The 17,971-nt window shown below is 56.4% G+C and overlaps 1 protein-coding gene across 2 annotated transcripts; it reads right to left on the bottom strand.

Moving 5' to 3' along the window:
• Window positions 1-10,973: 10,973 nt before the first annotated feature.
• NR4A2 (nuclear receptor subfamily 4 group A member 2) lies at window positions 10,974-16,217 on the bottom strand. Of its 2 annotated transcripts, none has more exons than XM_063161481.1 (7): window positions 16,124-16,217; window positions 15,134-15,999; window positions 14,205-14,334; window positions 13,958-14,121; window positions 13,225-13,427; window positions 12,640-12,818; window positions 10,974-12,562 (listed from the first exon to the last, which is right to left on the bottom strand). In XM_063161481.1, exons 2-7 carry the CDS (start codon window positions 15,995-15,997, stop codon window positions 12,306-12,308), a joined length of 1,797 nt encoding a protein of 598 aa, XP_063017551.1. In that variant the 5' UTR covers window positions 15,998-15,999; window positions 16,124-16,217; the 3' UTR covers window positions 10,974-12,305. The 2 variants fall into 2 exon arrangements, with proteins under 2 accessions (XP_063017551.1, XP_063017552.1); XM_063161482.1 differs by having other exon boundaries at window positions 14,033-14,121.
• Window positions 16,218-17,971: the final 1,754 nt, after the last annotated feature.

The following is a 17,971-nucleotide window of genomic DNA, read 5'->3' as shown; positions in this document are numbered from 1 at the left end:
AGGAATAACCGTGCCTGGGTTATACATATGGACCCGCTCTCATCCCATGCGCTCATCCTGCCTGCGGAGAAATGATCTTTTATGGAGCACCGGCATTAAATGTGTTCTGGCAGGGGGAGCGGGGTGCTCAGAGCTGGAGCTGCTCCTGGGGGGCTGCAGGGAGCCTGTAGGCACCCCAAACCCAGGAGCAGCCGTGTTCCCAGTGTTCCAGCCAGGCTGAGCAGCACCAGGTGGGCACAGGGATGGTGGGACCCACACTGGGGCATGGCCAGGTCCCTCCCAAACCCCCGACAGGCAGAGACTGCACTGAGGGCACCAGGACTCCAAGGGGAGAGTGGGTCTGCCATGGATTGGGCTGGGGAGAGCGCCTGGTGTGAAACTGAGACTCAGATGTGCCTCTGTAATCCATGCCTGGTTTGTATTTAGTTCCTCTGGTCACGGCAGGGAATCCGTTCCGAGGGGCCAAGGAGCTGGAACATTCCTGTTCCTGCTCCACTTGGGCACTGCGGATAAATCACCAAATTCTGCTGGACAGCGACGTGGGACACTTTGGGAATGGCAGCTCTCTGTCTGCTCAGCTGGGCTCCAAACCCTGCAGGATGGACACTCAGAGAAATAACCCTGCGGGACAGACACACGGACAGAGCAATAACCCTGCGGGACAGACACACGGACAGAGCAATAACCCTGCAGGACAGCACACAGAGTAATAACCCTGCAGGACAGACACACGGACAGAGCAATAACCCTGCAGGACAGACACACGGACAGAGCAATAACCCTGCAGGACGGACACTCAGAGCAATAACCCTGCGGGACAGACACACGGACAGAGCAATAACCCTGCAGGACAGACACACGGACAGAGCAATAACCCTGCAGGACAGACACACGGACAGTAATAACCCTGCAGGATGGACACTCAGAGAAATAACCCTGCGGGACAGACACACGGACAGAGCAATAACCCTGCAGGACAGCACACAGAGTAATAACCCTGCAGGACAGACACACGGACAGAGCAATAACCCTGCAGGACGGACACTCAGAGCAATAACCCTGCGGGACAGACACACGGACAGAGCAATAACCCTGCAGGACAGACACACGGACAGAGCAATAACCCTGCAGGACAGACACACGGACAGTAATAACCCTGCAGGATGGACACTCAGAGAAATAACCCTGCAGGACAGACACACGGACAGAGTAATAACCCTGTGGGACGGACACACGGACAGTAATAACCCTGCAGGATGGACACTCAGAGAAATAACCCTGCAGGACAGACACACGGACAGAGTAATAACCCTGTGGGACGGACACACGGACAGTAATAACCCTGCAGGATGGACACTCAGAGAAATAACCCTGCAGGACAGACACACAGACAGAGTAATAACCCTGCGGGACAGACACACGGACAGAGCAATAACCCTGCAGGACGGACACACGGACAGAGTAATAACCCTGCAGGACAGACACACAGAGTAATAACCCTGCAGGACAGACACACAGAGTAATAACCCTGCAGGACAGACACACGGACAGTAATAACCCTGCAGGACAGACACTCAGAGAAATAACCCTGCAGGACAGACACACGGACAGAGCAATAACCCTGCAGGACAGACACTCAGACAGAGCAATAACCCTGCAGGACAGACACACGGACAGAGCCCCAGCTGGCTGCCCTGGATCCCTGGAGGTGCCCAAGGCCAGGCTGGACAGGGCTTGGAGCAGCCTGGGACAGTGGAAGGCGGCCCTGCCCATACAAACCAACAAACTAACAATAAAAAATCCCCACAAAACCAATAAATAACCTCATTTTTTACTTCCTGTCCTTTTCCACTGAGCTGAAGGAGGTGGCCAGGCCATTCCTTTGCTAGCCCAAGTGATGCAGGAATATTTCAGCTGGCTGCTCCCTTAGTTCCAGCAGGGAAATGTCCCACAGGAATCTCCCCCAATCCCCAGCCCTGCCTGCAGAGAGCCTTTCCTGCCCCCTCACCCCAAATTCAGCCCCTCAGAATCGGTTTGTGTGATCTGCACTGGGCTGGCTTTGACTCGTGGATGTTTGCAGCAGCTGCCCTTTGCAAACCTGGAATCTCTCATTTCTCAGATTCCCATGCCTTCTGCGGGGAGCGGCAGCTGCTGCTGTAGAATTGTTGGTGAACGGTGAAAAAGGACATGGAATTCACTTATGGCACCAGAAAAGGAGGGTTTTAATCACGGGTACAGCACATGGGCACGGGGCTGGAGAGCAGGGCTGCACCTGCAGCAGGAGGGATTTTTGGTGAGTCCTGACTGCTCTCCACGTGCAAGGAGAAGGGAAATTTGGAATATCCTACACTAAGCCCTCACCCTGCCTCTCACTCCCAATACTTGTGCATGTGTGAGGAAAACGCCAAAATTTTTTACAAGTTTTTTCCTCATATTTTTGGCTTCAAGTTTACATTTTTAAAAAAGTTAGAAAAAAGAGCCCCTATTCCTATTAATAAACTGCAAGCTAGAATGTTAATTCGGGCTCTTAGTGCTTCTTTATCTGGTTCTTTCCCTCCAAAACCAGCTCCAGGATGAGGCTCTGTCCTTCTGGAGGTGTCTGAGCCCCCAGAGATGCCACCATCCATGTCCTTTATCCCCGCTCACATCCCCGGGGTGCCACTCTCGAGGACCAAACAGGGAAATGACCATTAAAACGATCCCTAATTGCATTTTGGGCATGTGGCTGTGCCAGGGGGGAGGAGGCAGAGGAGGGGACCCGTTCTGTGTGCCCCGGTGTTGCAGACATCTTTCCATGAAAAACCCTTTCTTCAGGATTTTTTCTTCTTGAGGAGCTGAGAAGCCTCAAGAACAGAATGTAAACATTGATTATCTGCTGCTGTGGAATGCAACAGGTAAATCTTTGATTAGCCCATGTTGGATGTTTGTGATTAATGGCCGATCACAGCTCAGCTGGCTCAGACAGAGAGTCTGAGACACAAGCCTTTGTTATCATCCTTTTCTATTCTTAACTTAGCCAGCCTTCTGATGAAACCTTTCCTTCTATTCTTTTAGTATAGCTTTAACGTAATGTACATCATAAAATAATAAATCAAACCTTCCGAAACACGGAGTCAACATTCTCATCTCTTCCCAAATCCGGACCCCCCTGTGAACAGGGTCACGCCGCAGCCCTGCTGTCCGTGTCCCCAGGACACACATCCCGTTTCCATCCCGTTTCTATCCCGTTCCCAGCCCGTTCCGGCTCCCGTGCCCCGGGGCTGCTCTCGCTGAGGCTGCGGAGCTGCAGGAGCCCGGGGAGCGGCTCAGCCCCGATGTGCTGTGACAGGTAAAGGGCACGGTGCGGGCTGGAGCTCCTGCCGCCGCCGGGGGATGGCGTGGCATGGCATGGCATGGCATGGGATGGGATGCGCTGCACCCCTTGTGTGCCGGCACGGAGCAGGGAATCGCCGCGTATGGCAGGTGAACCCCGCCTTGCCCTGCTCCTGCCCGGTGCCTGGAATGGGAACGGGAATGGGGAGCACAGACACAGCCCAGGCTGCCGGCAGCACGGCAATAATGCACTTTAACAAACCCCTCTGTGTGGAACCCAAACACCCCACAGCAGCCGCAGGAAAGCCTAAACCGTGGGGGCATCCTAAAGACCCTTCTGGTTTTGCATTGATCCAGCCTAAATTGTGGGGACATCTCAAAAACCCTTCTGGTTTTGCATTGATGCAGCCTAAAGCATGGGGACATCTTAAAAACCCCTTCTGATATTGCATTGCATCCGCTCAGGAGGAAAAGTTTCCATTTCCATGGACCACAGGCATGACAGCTGAGAATGCCTTCAGGCCCCGTGTGTCACAGAGGGGTTTGGCCTGGGAGGGACCATGAAGCTCCTGTGTTCCAAAGCCCTGCCCTGAGCAGGAGCATCCCTCCTGGCCTGGGCACCCACAGCTCTGCTCACTTCCCAGAGAAAAGGCTTCAATATATCACTTTACAAGTTGCATTTTGATCCATCTAATGGGGTTTGTGCTCAATAGAACTCCCAGACAATGCCACTGGGCTCAGCAGGGCTCCTGCAGCCACACTCCCAGGAAGAAAAACGCTGTAAGTAGTGCGTTACAGGCCTCCATTTCAGCATGCACGAGGCTGGAAAGTACAAAAAAACTATTGCTGCAATAATTTCTACTTCTCCGGTTCCGTCTCTGAGAAATCCCCGCGCTCGCTGCCCGGCCTTTGCGAGGCTCGTGTTTGTGTTCCAATCCTTCCCACAGATTTGGTGACGGCTGTTTTCGCCAGCAGAGCGGCCAGGCTGCCTCCCTCACAGAGCAATTACACAAGGAATTAATTACAGCAGGAGCAGATGAGAGCAGCACCCAAAATAACTGCGGGTCAGATCGGTGCCGTGGGTCGAATCTACGTAATCAGAGTGGGCACCCCAAAAACTGAGTACCCCAAAAACGGAGTACCCCCAAAAACTCTATTTTTCCCTTTGGAAATCAGGCACATCTAGAGGCAAGGCAGAGAAATGCCACACAGTAAACTTAAATACAGTTGTGCTCTCCCAACACCTGAAATTAAGCCATTGTTATTGCACCATTCAGGAATCCAATGACTCCTAACCATAATTTAGCTAAGATCAAGTGTAAAATCTGTTTAATAATACCCGGTACATCCTCTATCCTGGAGATTATATCCTGCGTTTGCAGGGCACTGACTCCATAATCTAACAGGTCTTTTCCATCTCTGACTTCTATTAGCCTATGAATTATAACAAAAGGACCATTAGGCAAACCATAATTGTGGAAACAGCCTCTGACACGTGAGACTAACTCCTGCCATGGCAGGGAAAACTAAAATTAGAGTGCAGACAACTGAAGGGAGAGCATTCCCTTTGTCCAAGAGTTAAGTCACTCAGGCATCCATCCTGCAGGGCAGGGAGCAGCCAGCCTGTGTGACAGTGTTCACAGGAGTTTTCAGACTGGGGAAGAGACCAGGATCTGGCTCCATGTTCCACAAGGCTGATTTATTATTTTATGATATATATTGCATTAAAACTATACTGAAAGAATAAAAGAAAGGATTCCATCAGAAGGCTGGCTAAGAATAGAAAAGAAAATGATAACAAAGGTTTGTGGCTCAGACTCTGTCCAAGCCAGCTGACTGTGATTGGCCATTAATTAGAAAGAACCACATGAGACCAATCCCAGATGCACCTGTTGCAGGCTCTCCCAGCTGTGCTGTGCCCTGCACCTTGCAGCACCCTTGCAGCACAGCTGCTCAGCCCTCCCAGCCGTGCCAAGCCATGTTCCAGAGAGGGCTGATTATTATTTATGGAGCAGAGGAACATCCAGGAGGGATTAGGAGGACTCTCAAGATCACTTCTGTTTGCAGCTTGAGCAGGGTTTGAGAACAGGTCTTTTCAAACGAGTAAAATGGGAATTTTCAGTGAGTAAAATTCTACATTTCTGCCCCGGCACGCTCGGAGCCACATTAACCCTTCCATTTAAAATCAGCTCTGCAAGGGGGTCAGGACTGGCAGCAAGGGCTCTCCATGGGCTAGAGGTGGCCCCACCTGAACTGCATTTCCCATTGCAATCAGATCCTGAGGAATATCCGTGCAAGGAGCTGCTGGCCCAGCAGCACCCATGGAAAAGCACCTGGCAGCGTCCCCTCGAGTGCAGCAGGGCAGGGTCACCCTCACTGCCAGCCCTGCAGAGCCCTGGCTGGGGCAAACGGGCAGCAGAGGGTCCTGCAGGGCCGGGGGGGCTCACCAGGACAGGGAACATTGCCTCTGTCCCACCACAGGCACCCCAGAGTCTGGTTCTGCCGTTCTGGCCCTGGCCCAGCCCCGGTTCTGCAGTCACTGCCTCACCCACAGCACATCCCCACTTCTCCTTGCACACAGTCAGCGGGGTCACAAAGGACTCTCAGCGCTGGAAAAGTGCCCCCAGGCTGCCCCTTTTCAGTTCCTTTTTCAGAGAGGCTTTGGGGGGACCCTGCCTCGGATTTCCAGCCTGTTCCCACCTGCACTCCCCGCTCTGGGCTGGAATTGAGCCTGGAGCACAGGGTGCCATGACACGGCATCCTCTGCACCAAAAGGAGCAGCTCCTGGTCTACTTCTCCCTTTCCCCGAAGGAAGATCTCCTCAGTATAGATCCCCATTAAATATTATTAATAAGCTTGGGGAGGAGCTGGGGCTGGATGCACAAAGCCGGGGTTCCCTGCTGGAAGCACAGAGCCCAGCACAGACCCGTGGGAGAGCTCCCAGGGCTTGCACAGCCTCTGAACCCTGCAGAAAATGAAAATATCCCTGCTCCAGCTCCCCATGGCACAGGCACTGCTGCGATTGCAGGGCCAAGGGTTCCTCTGCAGCCCTGGTCACTGAACCTGCAGCTTTCTCCCCCAAAACGTCTCCAAAGGCAGAGAGCAGAGCTTTGGAATTGATTTTAGCCCCACCTCACTAACAGCAGGGACTTGCTCCTGGTAACTTTGTCATTAAATCACATTTTGTTTGCAAATCTATCAAAAACACAACTCTAGCCCAAATGTATTTTATGGAATATGCCCTTCTCATCGTGGCCCTGCTGCTCACTTGCAGATGAGGAAAGCATTGTGAACACATGAACTGTATTTGTATGTGTCAGGGAATGCAAGGAAATAAAAATGTAACAATTCTTTCAGTCCTCTAATTAGCACAAAATCATTTTTACAGGAGGAATTAGCACAAAATCATTTTTACCGAGGTTTTCAGGAGAAAAGACATCAGCATGCGACTTGAAATTCATTTGTAATGGGCCCAAATGTGTTTTATTGTCCTTCTTTGTGCGCTGTTACACAGGAGATTTTTCATGACAAAAATATCATGAATACATGAACTTGGGGTGCTGTTCTTTAGGACCCTCCATCATTTACACTTGGTAAATATTTCTATAAATGTTGTGCTGACCAGCCCTGAGTTCCAGCAGTTTGTTGATGCCATATCCTCACATGCCTATGGCTGCAAAACTCATGACCAGATATTGGAAGTCACATCACTCAAAAATCACACCACTCAGAAATCACATCATTCCAAAATTCACATCTCTGCTCTTTGGACACATCCAGGAAAATACCCAATTTTACAGGAAAATAAAATAAATATAAAATTAGAGTCACTTAATGGCAGCTTTAGGGGAAGGCTGTGCTCTGAAAATAGTGTGTCCTGGACCTTCCCTGAGTGCAGGACAAACCCCAAACGCCCTGAGGCAGGAGCAGCCAGCCCTGAGCCACGGGCCCTGCAGGCTCCTGCTCTCCCAACGCTGTGTTTGCCATCCCTGACAACAAACAGGTCAAGGAAAGCGAGCTCAGTAACGTTATTTGGTGTTTATTAACACATGTAAGTCCTGTGCCGTCAGTCAGGCACAAAAACCTGGGTTTGCCAGTGCTGTAGAGCAGAGCCATCCTACCAAAGCCATGAATTAATTTAACCAGAGCATTAATTAATTTAACCTGAGCCCAGCCCACCCAGGGCTGCCACAGCCACCCCAGCGACCCCACAGCTGCAGCCCCACGGAAAAGCTGAGTGCCCACGCTCAAACGTGCCCCAACAGCCCTTCTCCTCAGCAGGAACATTCATTGCATTGAACTCCTCCACTCACCAGAGCAGCCCAGCTGTGAACGGGGAGCTGAGGAGGAGAGGCTGAAGCGACCAGAACACCTGAGGTTTGCTGAGGAAATTCTCGTGCTAATGGTGCTCCCAAAATCGCACGTGAGGTTTGGTTTCTGACAGAGAATCATAAAGATTTGAATAAAAATTAAGAAATCCTGTGACTAGACAGGAGGCCTGTTCGATAAAAGGTGCTGCTCACACTGGTCCAAAGGCAGATTTCTCCTCAGCATTTTACCCCGTTAAAATGCAGCCATCCCACCAAAATGCAATAGTGCCACTGCTTTGATAAGCATATACTTTTAAATGAGATAAATTAAGAAAACAAACAAACCCACGAAGCTGCAGCTCCTCTACATTGTGCCACAGCACCAGAGAGGGAAACTCTTCCCTGCTCAGCCAGGGGAGCAGAGACAGGAGGAAAGCAGAGAAAGCACAGCATATAGGAAATGTCAAATATGTCAAAACATTCATGAATACCAACATCTCCCTCTGCACCATCCGCAGCTGCAGGGGTTACCCAGGGCTAACGTTTCACAAGTGCAGATTATGCAGCGCGGGGTTTACTTATACATAAAAAATCAGCTACAGGTGCATCCGAGGCACCTTTTGCATGCAGCCAGTCCGGGGGTTTCTCACGCTGCAGAAAAGCCAGGAGGGTAAAATCACATAAAACGTGAATTCCCCAGCTCTGGAGACCCCGGCCGTGAGTTCTGTGGGCTGCTCACAGCACTCAGGTGAGGATGATGGGGCAGGGACCCACAGGTGAGGATGATGGGGAGGGACCGAGCGCTGCCTCTGCATTCCCAAAGCAGCAAAGCTCCCACCGGGGCAGCTCCTGTGCAGGAGCAGCACGCACCTCCCCAGCAATGCTGCCAGCCCGCTTTGGTGGCACTCGGAGCCCAGCACAGCCAGGGCACCATCGCAGCGTCCAGAGCCTCGGAAAAGGCGGCTGGGATGGCGGAGCGCGGCGGGCAGGGCACACCTGGCCCGAACCCAGCCCCGGTTCCCGGTCAGGTTCGGAAATGTCGGCACGTTTGGGAGAATTGCGCCTCGGTGTAACCTCCTGGGCAGGAGGAGGAAGGTGCCCAGCTCTGGGGAGGAGCGGGGACGCTCCTGTGTGCGCGGCAGGTGACTCCGGACAAAGCAAACGCTCTCCGCCCTTACACCTCGGAGTAACTCCACAGAAACAGCAAAACAGAAAGTTGGGCTCAAATCAGCCCGGGGGGGTTTGCAAAGAGCTACGAAACCTGGAATTACGAGAAACAAACCAGGATGGGTCTGGCCGCTCCTCACACGAGCCCAGCAGAACGAGCAGTAACAAATTCCAGCAGCAGCGCACGGCAAAAATAATTAAGATAGCTATTGATCTGGAATATTGCAAGCCCGGAGAAGCGAAACCTTTTAATAAATCCTCCCATTGATACCGCCAGTTAAAAAACCATTCCTTCAGCTCCACATTCTGCCTTGAGCTCCTGCTCTGAACCTTTTTCCCCAAGGTCTCTGCACAGCGCTCAGCATTCCCGGAGCCTGCAAAAGGCGAAAGGCAGCAAGGCAGGGAGTACAGAGGCTGTGCCCCCTCGGCAGCCCGCCCCCAGCCCCAGCCCCTGCCCCATCCCCTGCCCACCTTGGTGCCCGCTGCCCGTGTCCGGTGCCCGCTCGCTCCGGCCTCGGCTCCTCCGCTCGTCCCGCACGGGACACACCCGGGTACACCCGGGAGAAATTGCGGGAAAAGCCGCGGCAGGTGTGGAAGGGCCGCCCGGGGAGGGTAAATCCTGCTCTGCCCAGGTGCAGAGGGTTAAACCTGTCAGGAAAGTTGCTGCGAAGGGCGCTGATTAACGCGGTGGGAGCAGGTGATTTCTGGGGGGATTGGGAGCAGCTGGGGGATATTCAGAGGGGGATCGGGTTGTTAAATTCTTTCGATAAACAGGTTTTTGTCTTTCTTTTGCTTTTTAAACCCATTCTAGAGCATAGGCATTTACACTTTCATATTTATTTACACATATTGAAGGAATGTCTGTATTCTATATATATTTAGGGCATCTCTGTATTCCATGTGCACTGTTTAGGTCGAACCCACAAGTATTCCAGCTCCGTGGCGATCCCGAGCTCCAGACCCCGCTCGGGATGAGTTAGGAAACACCCGCACCTGCCCCAGCCCCGCTCCTTGTCCCGCACAGCACCGACTTTCATTCCTGTTCACGACTCTTCATTTTCGGGGTTTTCGCCTGGCCGAGCCGCCAAGCCCCTTCCCGGCACAGCGGGTACCCGGGGCTCGCCCGCTCCGGGGGCTGCAGAGCCCCGGGACGGGGACGGGGATGCCGGACCGGGACAGGGATGCGGCACCGAGATGGGGATGTGGCGCTGGGCTGGGGCACAGCACCGGGACGGGGATGCGGTACCGGGACGGGATTACAGCACCGGGGATGCAGAACCGGGATTCGGAGGCGGCTCCGAGACGGGGATGCTGCACCGGAATAGGGACGCGGCTCCGGGACGGGGATGTGTCACGGGGCTGGGATGCAGCACCGGGACGGGGATGCAGCACCGGGATGCTGCCCCGCACCCGTGTCCGCAGGGCTTTGGGCACCGCGGGACCTCGCGGCACAGAGGAGCAAAGGCGATCCCGGTGGTGCCTCCCTCACCCTCCCACGGGCGTTATATTGGCTCCCGAGGCGAGAGGTGAAGCTCCGTTCCCCTGGACAAACCAGCGGAGTTCGGGATCCTCCTCCCTCTGCACACTCGGGACTCCCGTGAGCGCCTCCCGCTCCCGGCACCCGCGGGGCTCCGGGCGCGGTGTTGGTGCCCCCGAGCGTGCTGCCCGTGCCCCGGGTGCGGTGCCGGTGCCGCGGGGCTCCGAGAGCCGCCCCCGACCCAAAGCTTGGCAGGAGCCCGGATCCCGCACCCGCTGCGCTCCGCGCTGCCCCCCGAGCCCCTCCGCGGGCGCGGATTCGGGAATTAAACTCCTCCACGGAAGGTGTTTCCTGAGGAATTACCCCCGCCGAAGGGATGCGCCTGAGCGAACGCCGGAGCGGGAGGACGGAGGGATGGAGGGAGGGAGAGAGGGATGGATGGATGGATGGATGGATGGATGGATGGATGGACGGACGGACGGATGGATGGCGCGGGATGCGGGGTCTGCCTGCGGCGGGGACCGAGCGCGCTAAAACGCGGGGAAGGAAGGACCAACCTCCGAGCCGCGGCTCTTCCTCCTCTTCCTCCCGCGGCACCGAGCGGGAGCGGCCCCGGCCATCGCCGCTCCGGGAGCGCCGCACGGGCAGAGGCTTTTGTCCCCTGGCTGAGCGCCTTCGCACTTCGGCAGAAAGGAGACGAAATTCGATTCGTTTACATGTTTTATTGTTGTAAACATTAAAATTGTCTTTCTCAAAGAAAGAGTTCTCGGGAGAAAAAATAATAATAATAATAATTATAATAATTATAATCATAATAATAATCCGCGTTTCTAACTGTCGTACACCATATTAAAAAAAGGCAGCGACTTTCCCGTGTGCCAAACCGGGGTATACAAAGAAAAATACTACAGAATATGGCAATATTAAAAATATTACTCAAACATAAAATAATATATTAACCGACAATTTTTAGACATAAAAAAAACAAATGGAACAAAAACAAACCAAGAATTCAAAGTGCTCAGTAATTTCCAGGGAGTTATGTATAGTATAAGCACTCTGGAAACAGTCAAAAGCTGCTGCATGCAAGATCTGTTTAGCTTTAGACAACAAAATAATCAAGATATAAACTTCTTCTTTAATCAACATCAACAGTACATACAACACTTACAAACAAGGGGTGTCGGGCGGTGTTTACAAACACTATGTGTCCCTTTGGGGGGGATTCCGGGGGTAACACTTGTGCCCACCTATTTTACAATTGAGAAAATGTTTGAAGCTTAGATAACTACCAGTCTTTATAAAAGCTACCAGACTACATAGTGTCTGAAATACTATTTATAGAATATAGACATTACTGAAATAGCAAGTGCCTATAACATTGTCACCCTGGAATCGTCATGCTTCCCTGGTATGGACAGATTGGGTTTTCTTTCCTTTTTTTTTTTTTTAATTCTCCCTTTTTTTTTTTTAATATTTTTCTTCCCAAACACATTTAGCTTTTATTTTTGATTAATTTTTTTAAGAATTATTTTCCACTTTTCATCATAAATAGGCACAGAAGAATATTTTACTTTTTTTTTTTAAAAAGCCAAACCGCATCTGATAAATTTACAAGCCTTCGCCTTCATTAACGCCACGCCACCCACGCAAGGTTTGGGGTCTGTCTGGGTATATTACAGCTTTCTTTTGCTGCAGAAAACTTTAGTCTTTAGGAGGGTGAGGCTTTGGGTCGCCCCGGCGCTGGGTTTGGCCCCGCGTGAGCCGGCGCCGCCAGGCAGGCTTGTCTTTGCACCAGAAGTCCTTAATCATAAACTCATTTAGAAGCCGAGAATAAAAAGTTTATACCATGGTATTTGTGTAGTCCATGAGCTGCATCCATGATGGCCCAGAGCCAAAATGCCCATCGCCTTCTGCCTGCAGGAGCTGGCAGCACCGGCCGGGTGGGAGCTGGCACCCAGGGGTGCTGCTCTGGGCCCACACCAGCTCCGGGCAGGTGGAGCTTCTCCTCGGGTCAGCGGAAGCGTGCGGGAAGAGTCTTAGAAAGGTAAAGTGTCCAGGAAAAGTTTGTCGATTATTGCTGGCGGTGGCACCAAATCCTCCAGTTTCAGGTAGAAAATGCGCTGCAGCCCCTGCGTGCAAAGCGTGCGGAGTTCGGGGAGCTTCCCCAAGAGTTTGGACAAATAGTTGGGGCGATTCAGCCCCCCGTTATTGAAAGTCACGTGGTCTTTGAGACAATTTACAATCTTGTTCTGAAGCTCTTCCACCCGCTTGGGTTCCTTGAGCCCGTGCCTCTCTGCAATAGAAGGGTGTGGGAGGTCAGGGGTCTGGCACGGAGCAGGGCGGGCGGGGGGCGGCAGGGGGGACACTGACCTGTCACCATGGCCAGGGCAGCGATGCACGAGAAGGCAGAGATGTCGATGTTCATGTTCTGCAGGTTGGAGGAGAACTCCACGATGGAATCGATCCACTCCCCGAAGCCACGGATGCACTGCAACCGGTGCAGCACCACCCCGTTGCAGAAGATCAGCTTCCCCTCCACGGGGTTGGACCTGCAAGGAAGGGCACAACCCCAGAGTGAGCCGATGCATGGATGGAGGGATGAGAGAGGGAGGAAAATTAGATAGCGAGAGAAAATGGAGGAAAAGAAAGAAAAAGACAAAAGATAAGAGAAAGACAAAATATAAGAGTAAAGAACGAGAGAATGAGCAAAAGGAAGAAGGACAGACGGGGGGGAAAAGATAAAACAGAAGAGGGAATGAAAGAGAAAAAACAACAAGAGAGAGCAGGAAAGAAATAAAATAATAAGAAAGGAGATGATTGGGGAGAAAATCTAAACAACTAATTACTCCAGGAGCAATAAAGGAAGGATTTAAGAGGCACCTAATTACCGAGGAGTTAATAAAACGCAGCCCAGCGGACCTTGAAGGGGTGCGATTCCCTGCCTGCCCCGCTCACCTGTACGCCAGGCGCAGCACGAACAGCTCCAGGAAGGCGGACTCGAACAGCAGGTCCTGGTCCGTCTTGGGCAGCTCGGTGAAGCCGGGGATTTTTTCCGCCCACCCTCGGATGATCTCCATGGAGCCGGTCAGCAGATCGTAGAACTGCTGGATGTGCTGGGTGTCGTCACCGCTCAGCTGGTAGTCGGGGTTAGCCTGGAACTGGAAATTCATTTTAAAAAGCACTTAATGAGGTTCTCTAAAGTCTATAACCCGTGAAATTGCTCGCCCCGTCGCTGGCCGGGGAGCGGGCTGGGATAACAATTAAAGCTCTCTCTGACCGGTGAGGAAATTAGATGTTCCGGGGCAATTAATTCGATTAGGAACGGCGCTCCGAGGCCGCCGCTCTCCGTGCGCGGGGGGCCCGATCCCGGGCGGGGCCGAGCCGAGCCGAGCCGAGCCCCCGGTGCCGGCAGAGCAGGGCTGAGCCGAGCCCCGGGCGGGCAGAGCAGGGCTGAGCCGAGCCGAGCCGAGCCCCCGGTGCCGGCAGAGCAGGGCTGAGCCGAGCCGAGCCGAGCCCGGGCGGGCAGAGCAGGGCTGAGCCGAGCCGAGCCGAGCCGAGCCCGGGCGGGCAGAGCCGAGCCGAGCCGAGCCCCGGGCGGGCTCCCGTGTCCCCCCGCACGGCCGCGGGGCCGGACCCCCCTCCCCGGGCGGCGGCGGCGGGGTCCCTCCGCGAGCTCGGTGCCGCTTACCCGGGAATAGTCCAGGCTGGTCATAGCCGGGTTGGAGTCGACATGGGCTCTCACCAGCGCACTGATCAGACTCACCGGGGGAGAGGGGGGAGAAGGCTCCTGGGGGCTCTTCGGTTTGGACGGCAAGCGGCCGCGCCGGCCTTTGAGGCTGTCTGTGCGCACCACTGCAAGAGACGGGGGTCAGCCCGGCGCCGCGGGGCGCGCCCGACGCTCGGACCCGCTCGCGGACGGACGGACGGACACTCACCCTCCTTGACCATGCCGACGGCCAGGCACTTCTGGAAGCGGCAGTACTGGCAGCGGTTGCGGCGGCGCTTGTCCACCGGGCAGTTCTTGTTGGCCAGACACACGTACTTGGCGTTCTTCTGCACCGTGCGCTGCACCGGGCGGCAGCGGCGTCAGCGCCGGACCGGAGCGCCCCGAGTCCCGCCTGCCCGCGGCTGCTTTTACCGCCTTCCACCCTGGTTTTTCTTTCCTCCCCCCCCCCCTTTATTTTATTTTCCGTTTATCCGCTTTGTTTTCTTCCCCTTCGTTTTCCGTTCCCGCTTTCATTTTCCCCCTTTATTTTATTTTCATTTTTTTTTATCTTTACTTCTCCTCTTTTTAACCTTTATATCCCTTCCTCTTTACCCCTTTATTCTCTTCTCCCTTTTAAATTTTTCCTTTTCCCCTTTTCTTCTTCGACCTTTTAGATTTATTTTCTTTTCCCTTCATTTCCTTTGCCCTTTTCCCTCTTTAATTTTATTCCCTTTCCCCCTTTATTTAGTTTCCCTTTTTTCCCTTTTATTTCCTTTTCCTTCCCCCCCTCCCTTCCTTTTTTTTTTTTTTTTTTTCCCTTCCCAGGGCATTTAACAGGAGAAAATTGACAGCGTTAACATCCAAGCTAACCTCGCAGCTCCTAGCCGTGTTTTATATGCCAAGAGGAGGGAAAGAGACGCTCGGTAAATACAAATCCGTGGGCATTCATATTATTTACATTCCTTGGAGACCTCCTCTATTTAAAACGATAAGATTATTCAATCAGGATGGCGAAATAAAGAGATCACTTAATTTTACCACAGGGAATTCCGTTCCACACGGTTAGCTCAGACGCGCCGCTCTGTCCTAACCGATTTCCATCCGCGGGCCCCGCGGGCCGCCCCGCCGCCCCCCGCCGCCCCGCTCGGCCCCGCTCACCTTGAAGAAGCCCTTGCAGCCCTCGCAGGTGCGCACGCCGTAGTGCTGGCAGGCCGCGTTGTCGCCGCACACGGCGCAGAGCCCCTCGTTGGAGGGCGAGCCGCGGGACGGCGGCGAGGGCACCTGGCTGTCCAGCAGCTGCGGCGCGGGGCCCAGCGGCAGCCCCGGGAAGGCCATGGGCGGCTGCTTGCGGAGCCCGCCGGGCACGGCGAACGGCTGCCCGTCCACGCCGGGGTGCGGCCCCGCGGGCTCGGCGCCCATGGGCACGTGCAGGGGCCCCTCGAAGCGCATCTGGCAGCTGGACACGGGCGTGCCGGGCGGGGACTGCTTGAAGGAGAACAGCGACAGGCGGGACACGGGCGTCTTGCGCTGCTCGATCATGTGCGTGGTGGCCACGTAGTTGGGGTGGAAGTTGTGCAGGGAGCCGGGCTCGTCCCACACGGGGCCGTGCTGCACCTGGAAGCCGGGCGTGGACGGGGTCGGGGGCGACGAGGGCTTGTAGTAGACGGAGCCCGAGTGGGACATCATCTCCTCGGACTGCGGCGGCAGGTGGCCGTGCTGCTGGTAGCCGTGCATCTGAATGTCTTCCACCTTAATGGAGGACTGCTGTCCCGACAGGGGCATTTGGTACAAGCAGGGGGGCTTCACGTCGTAGCTCGTGTTGTAGTTGTCCATAAAGGTGCTGAAGCTGGGGAGAGAAGTGGTGGCGGTGATCTCGGTGTTGGTGAGGTCCATGCTAAACTTGACGAACTCCGGAGTCAGGAAATCGGAGCTGTACTCTCCCGAGGAGTGGTAGCTGTAGCTCTGGGAGGCCGGGCTGGCTCCTTGAGGCGAGGACCCATACTGAGCCTGAACGCAGGGCATGGCTGCGAACGAAACAGCGGCAGCTAGGCTCGGCCCGGGCCGCCCCGCGCCGGCCACCGGGGCCGAGCACCGGGAGCGCCGGGAGCGCCCTGCCCCGCCGGGGCCGCGGGGACGGAGCGCACCCACCTTCAGCCGGGGGAGCGGCGGCTTCGGGGCAGCCGAGGGCGGACAGCGTCGGAGCGCGGCGGGCAGCGAGGGGTCCGCGGGTTCAGAGCGCGGCGGCGGCTCCAGCCTGCCCGGCGCGACGGCTGCGGAGACACGGAGCCGCCGGTGAGCGGACGGACACACGGAACGACACACGGACCCGCCGGTGAGCGGACAGACACACTGACACGCGGACCCGACGGTGAGCGGATGGATAGACACACGGACCCGCCGGTAAGTGGACCGACACACGGACCCGACACACCGACACACGGACTGGCCAGTGAGCGGACGGACACACGGACCTGCCGGTGAACGGACTGACACACGGACCCACCGATCGGGCAGCACGGGTGGGAGACTGACACACAAACCCGCTGGTGCGAGGACAGACACACGGACCCGGAGCGGAGAACGGGCACACGGACCCGACGGTCAGGCAGCCCCGGCGGGGAACTGACACACGGACGGTCGGTGGAGGGACAGACACACGGAGCCGCCTGAGCGCGGACAGACACACGGAGCCGCCGGCGCAGGGACAGACACACGGAGCCGCCTGAGCGCGGACAGACACACGGAGCCGCCGCCGCTCCGCCCGGCTCGGGGGAGCTCCGGCTGCGGAGCCCACGGGAGCGGGAGCGGTGCCGGGGCCGCCCCGCGCCCTCGAGGAGCCGCTCTGGGCTCGGTCTGGGCTCAGTCTGGGTTGTTTCTCGCTAAGCGGGCAGGCGGCTCCCCGCGGGCGGGCTGTCACCGGCACCGGCTGCCGGGCTCCCTTCTCCCCGCCCTCCGGGAGCCGCGGCGCGTCCCTGGGGAGAGCGGGCGCGGCGCGGGGCTCCCGGCGCGGCGGCGGTGCCGGTACCGGAGCGGGGCGCGGTGGCAGCCAGACAGACAGCCCGGACGGACCCGGCTCGGCGCGGCAGCTCCGCCGGGGACACGCGCCCGCGGGCAGCGCCACCCGTCCCGTCCGGGGACCGCCGGCAGCTGGCACGGCACGGGATGGCACGGCACGGGACGGGACAGCACGGTACGGGGGAGCCTCGCGCGGGAGGGGGCGCGGGAGGCGGGCCGGGCCGGGCCGGGCACTCACCGGGGAGCGGAGCGCGGGGCGCGCATCCAAGAGCGGCAGCGGCGGCGGGCGGAGCGGCGGCGGCGGCGCGGGCGGCCGGACTGTGCCCGCCCGCAATGTGCCTTTGTTTATGTGGCCGCGGCCGCCGCCGACCAACGTGCGCCGCGAGCCCCCGCGCGTCACCGCGCGTCAGCGCCGCCCGCCAATCCGCGCCGCCCGCGGCCCGCCCCGGACACGCCCCCCCCGCGCGCCAGCGCGCCCTTTTGGTAAGGTTCCGAGCGGTGACGTCACGCGGAGGGACGCGCCCGGCCACGCGCCCGGGCGGGGGCGTGGCCTCATTTGCATAGAGGGCGGTGCCACCCCCGCCCCCCCGCGCGCGTCACCGTGACGCGAAACCCGGAATAGCGCGCGCCACCGCGACCCCGGGCCGGGACAGAACCGGGACAGGAGCGGGAGTGGAGACAGAGCAGGGACAGAGGCGGGAATGGGACAGAACCGGGACAGAACCGGGACAGAACCGGGACAGAAACGGGACAGGAGCGGGAGTGGAGACAGAGCAGGGACAGAGCCGGGAATGGGACAGAACCGGGACAGAACCGGGACAGAACCGGGACAGAAACGGGACAGGAGCGGGAGTGGAGACAGAGCAGGGACAGAGCCGGGACAGAACCGGGACAGGAGCGGGAATGGAGACAGAGCAGGGACAGAGGCGGGAATGGGACAGAACCGGGACAGAACCGGGACAGAACCGGGACAGGAGCGGG

Source organism: Melospiza melodia, chromosome 8 (genome assembly GCF_035770615.1).
Source record: "Melospiza melodia melodia isolate bMelMel2 chromosome 8, bMelMel2.pri, whole genome shotgun sequence".
Lineage (NCBI taxonomy): Eukaryota > Metazoa > Chordata > Aves > Passeriformes > Passerellidae > Melospiza > Melospiza melodia.
Note: the sequence above shows the minus strand (reverse complement) of the source record. Positions and strands in the feature narration are given on the sequence as shown.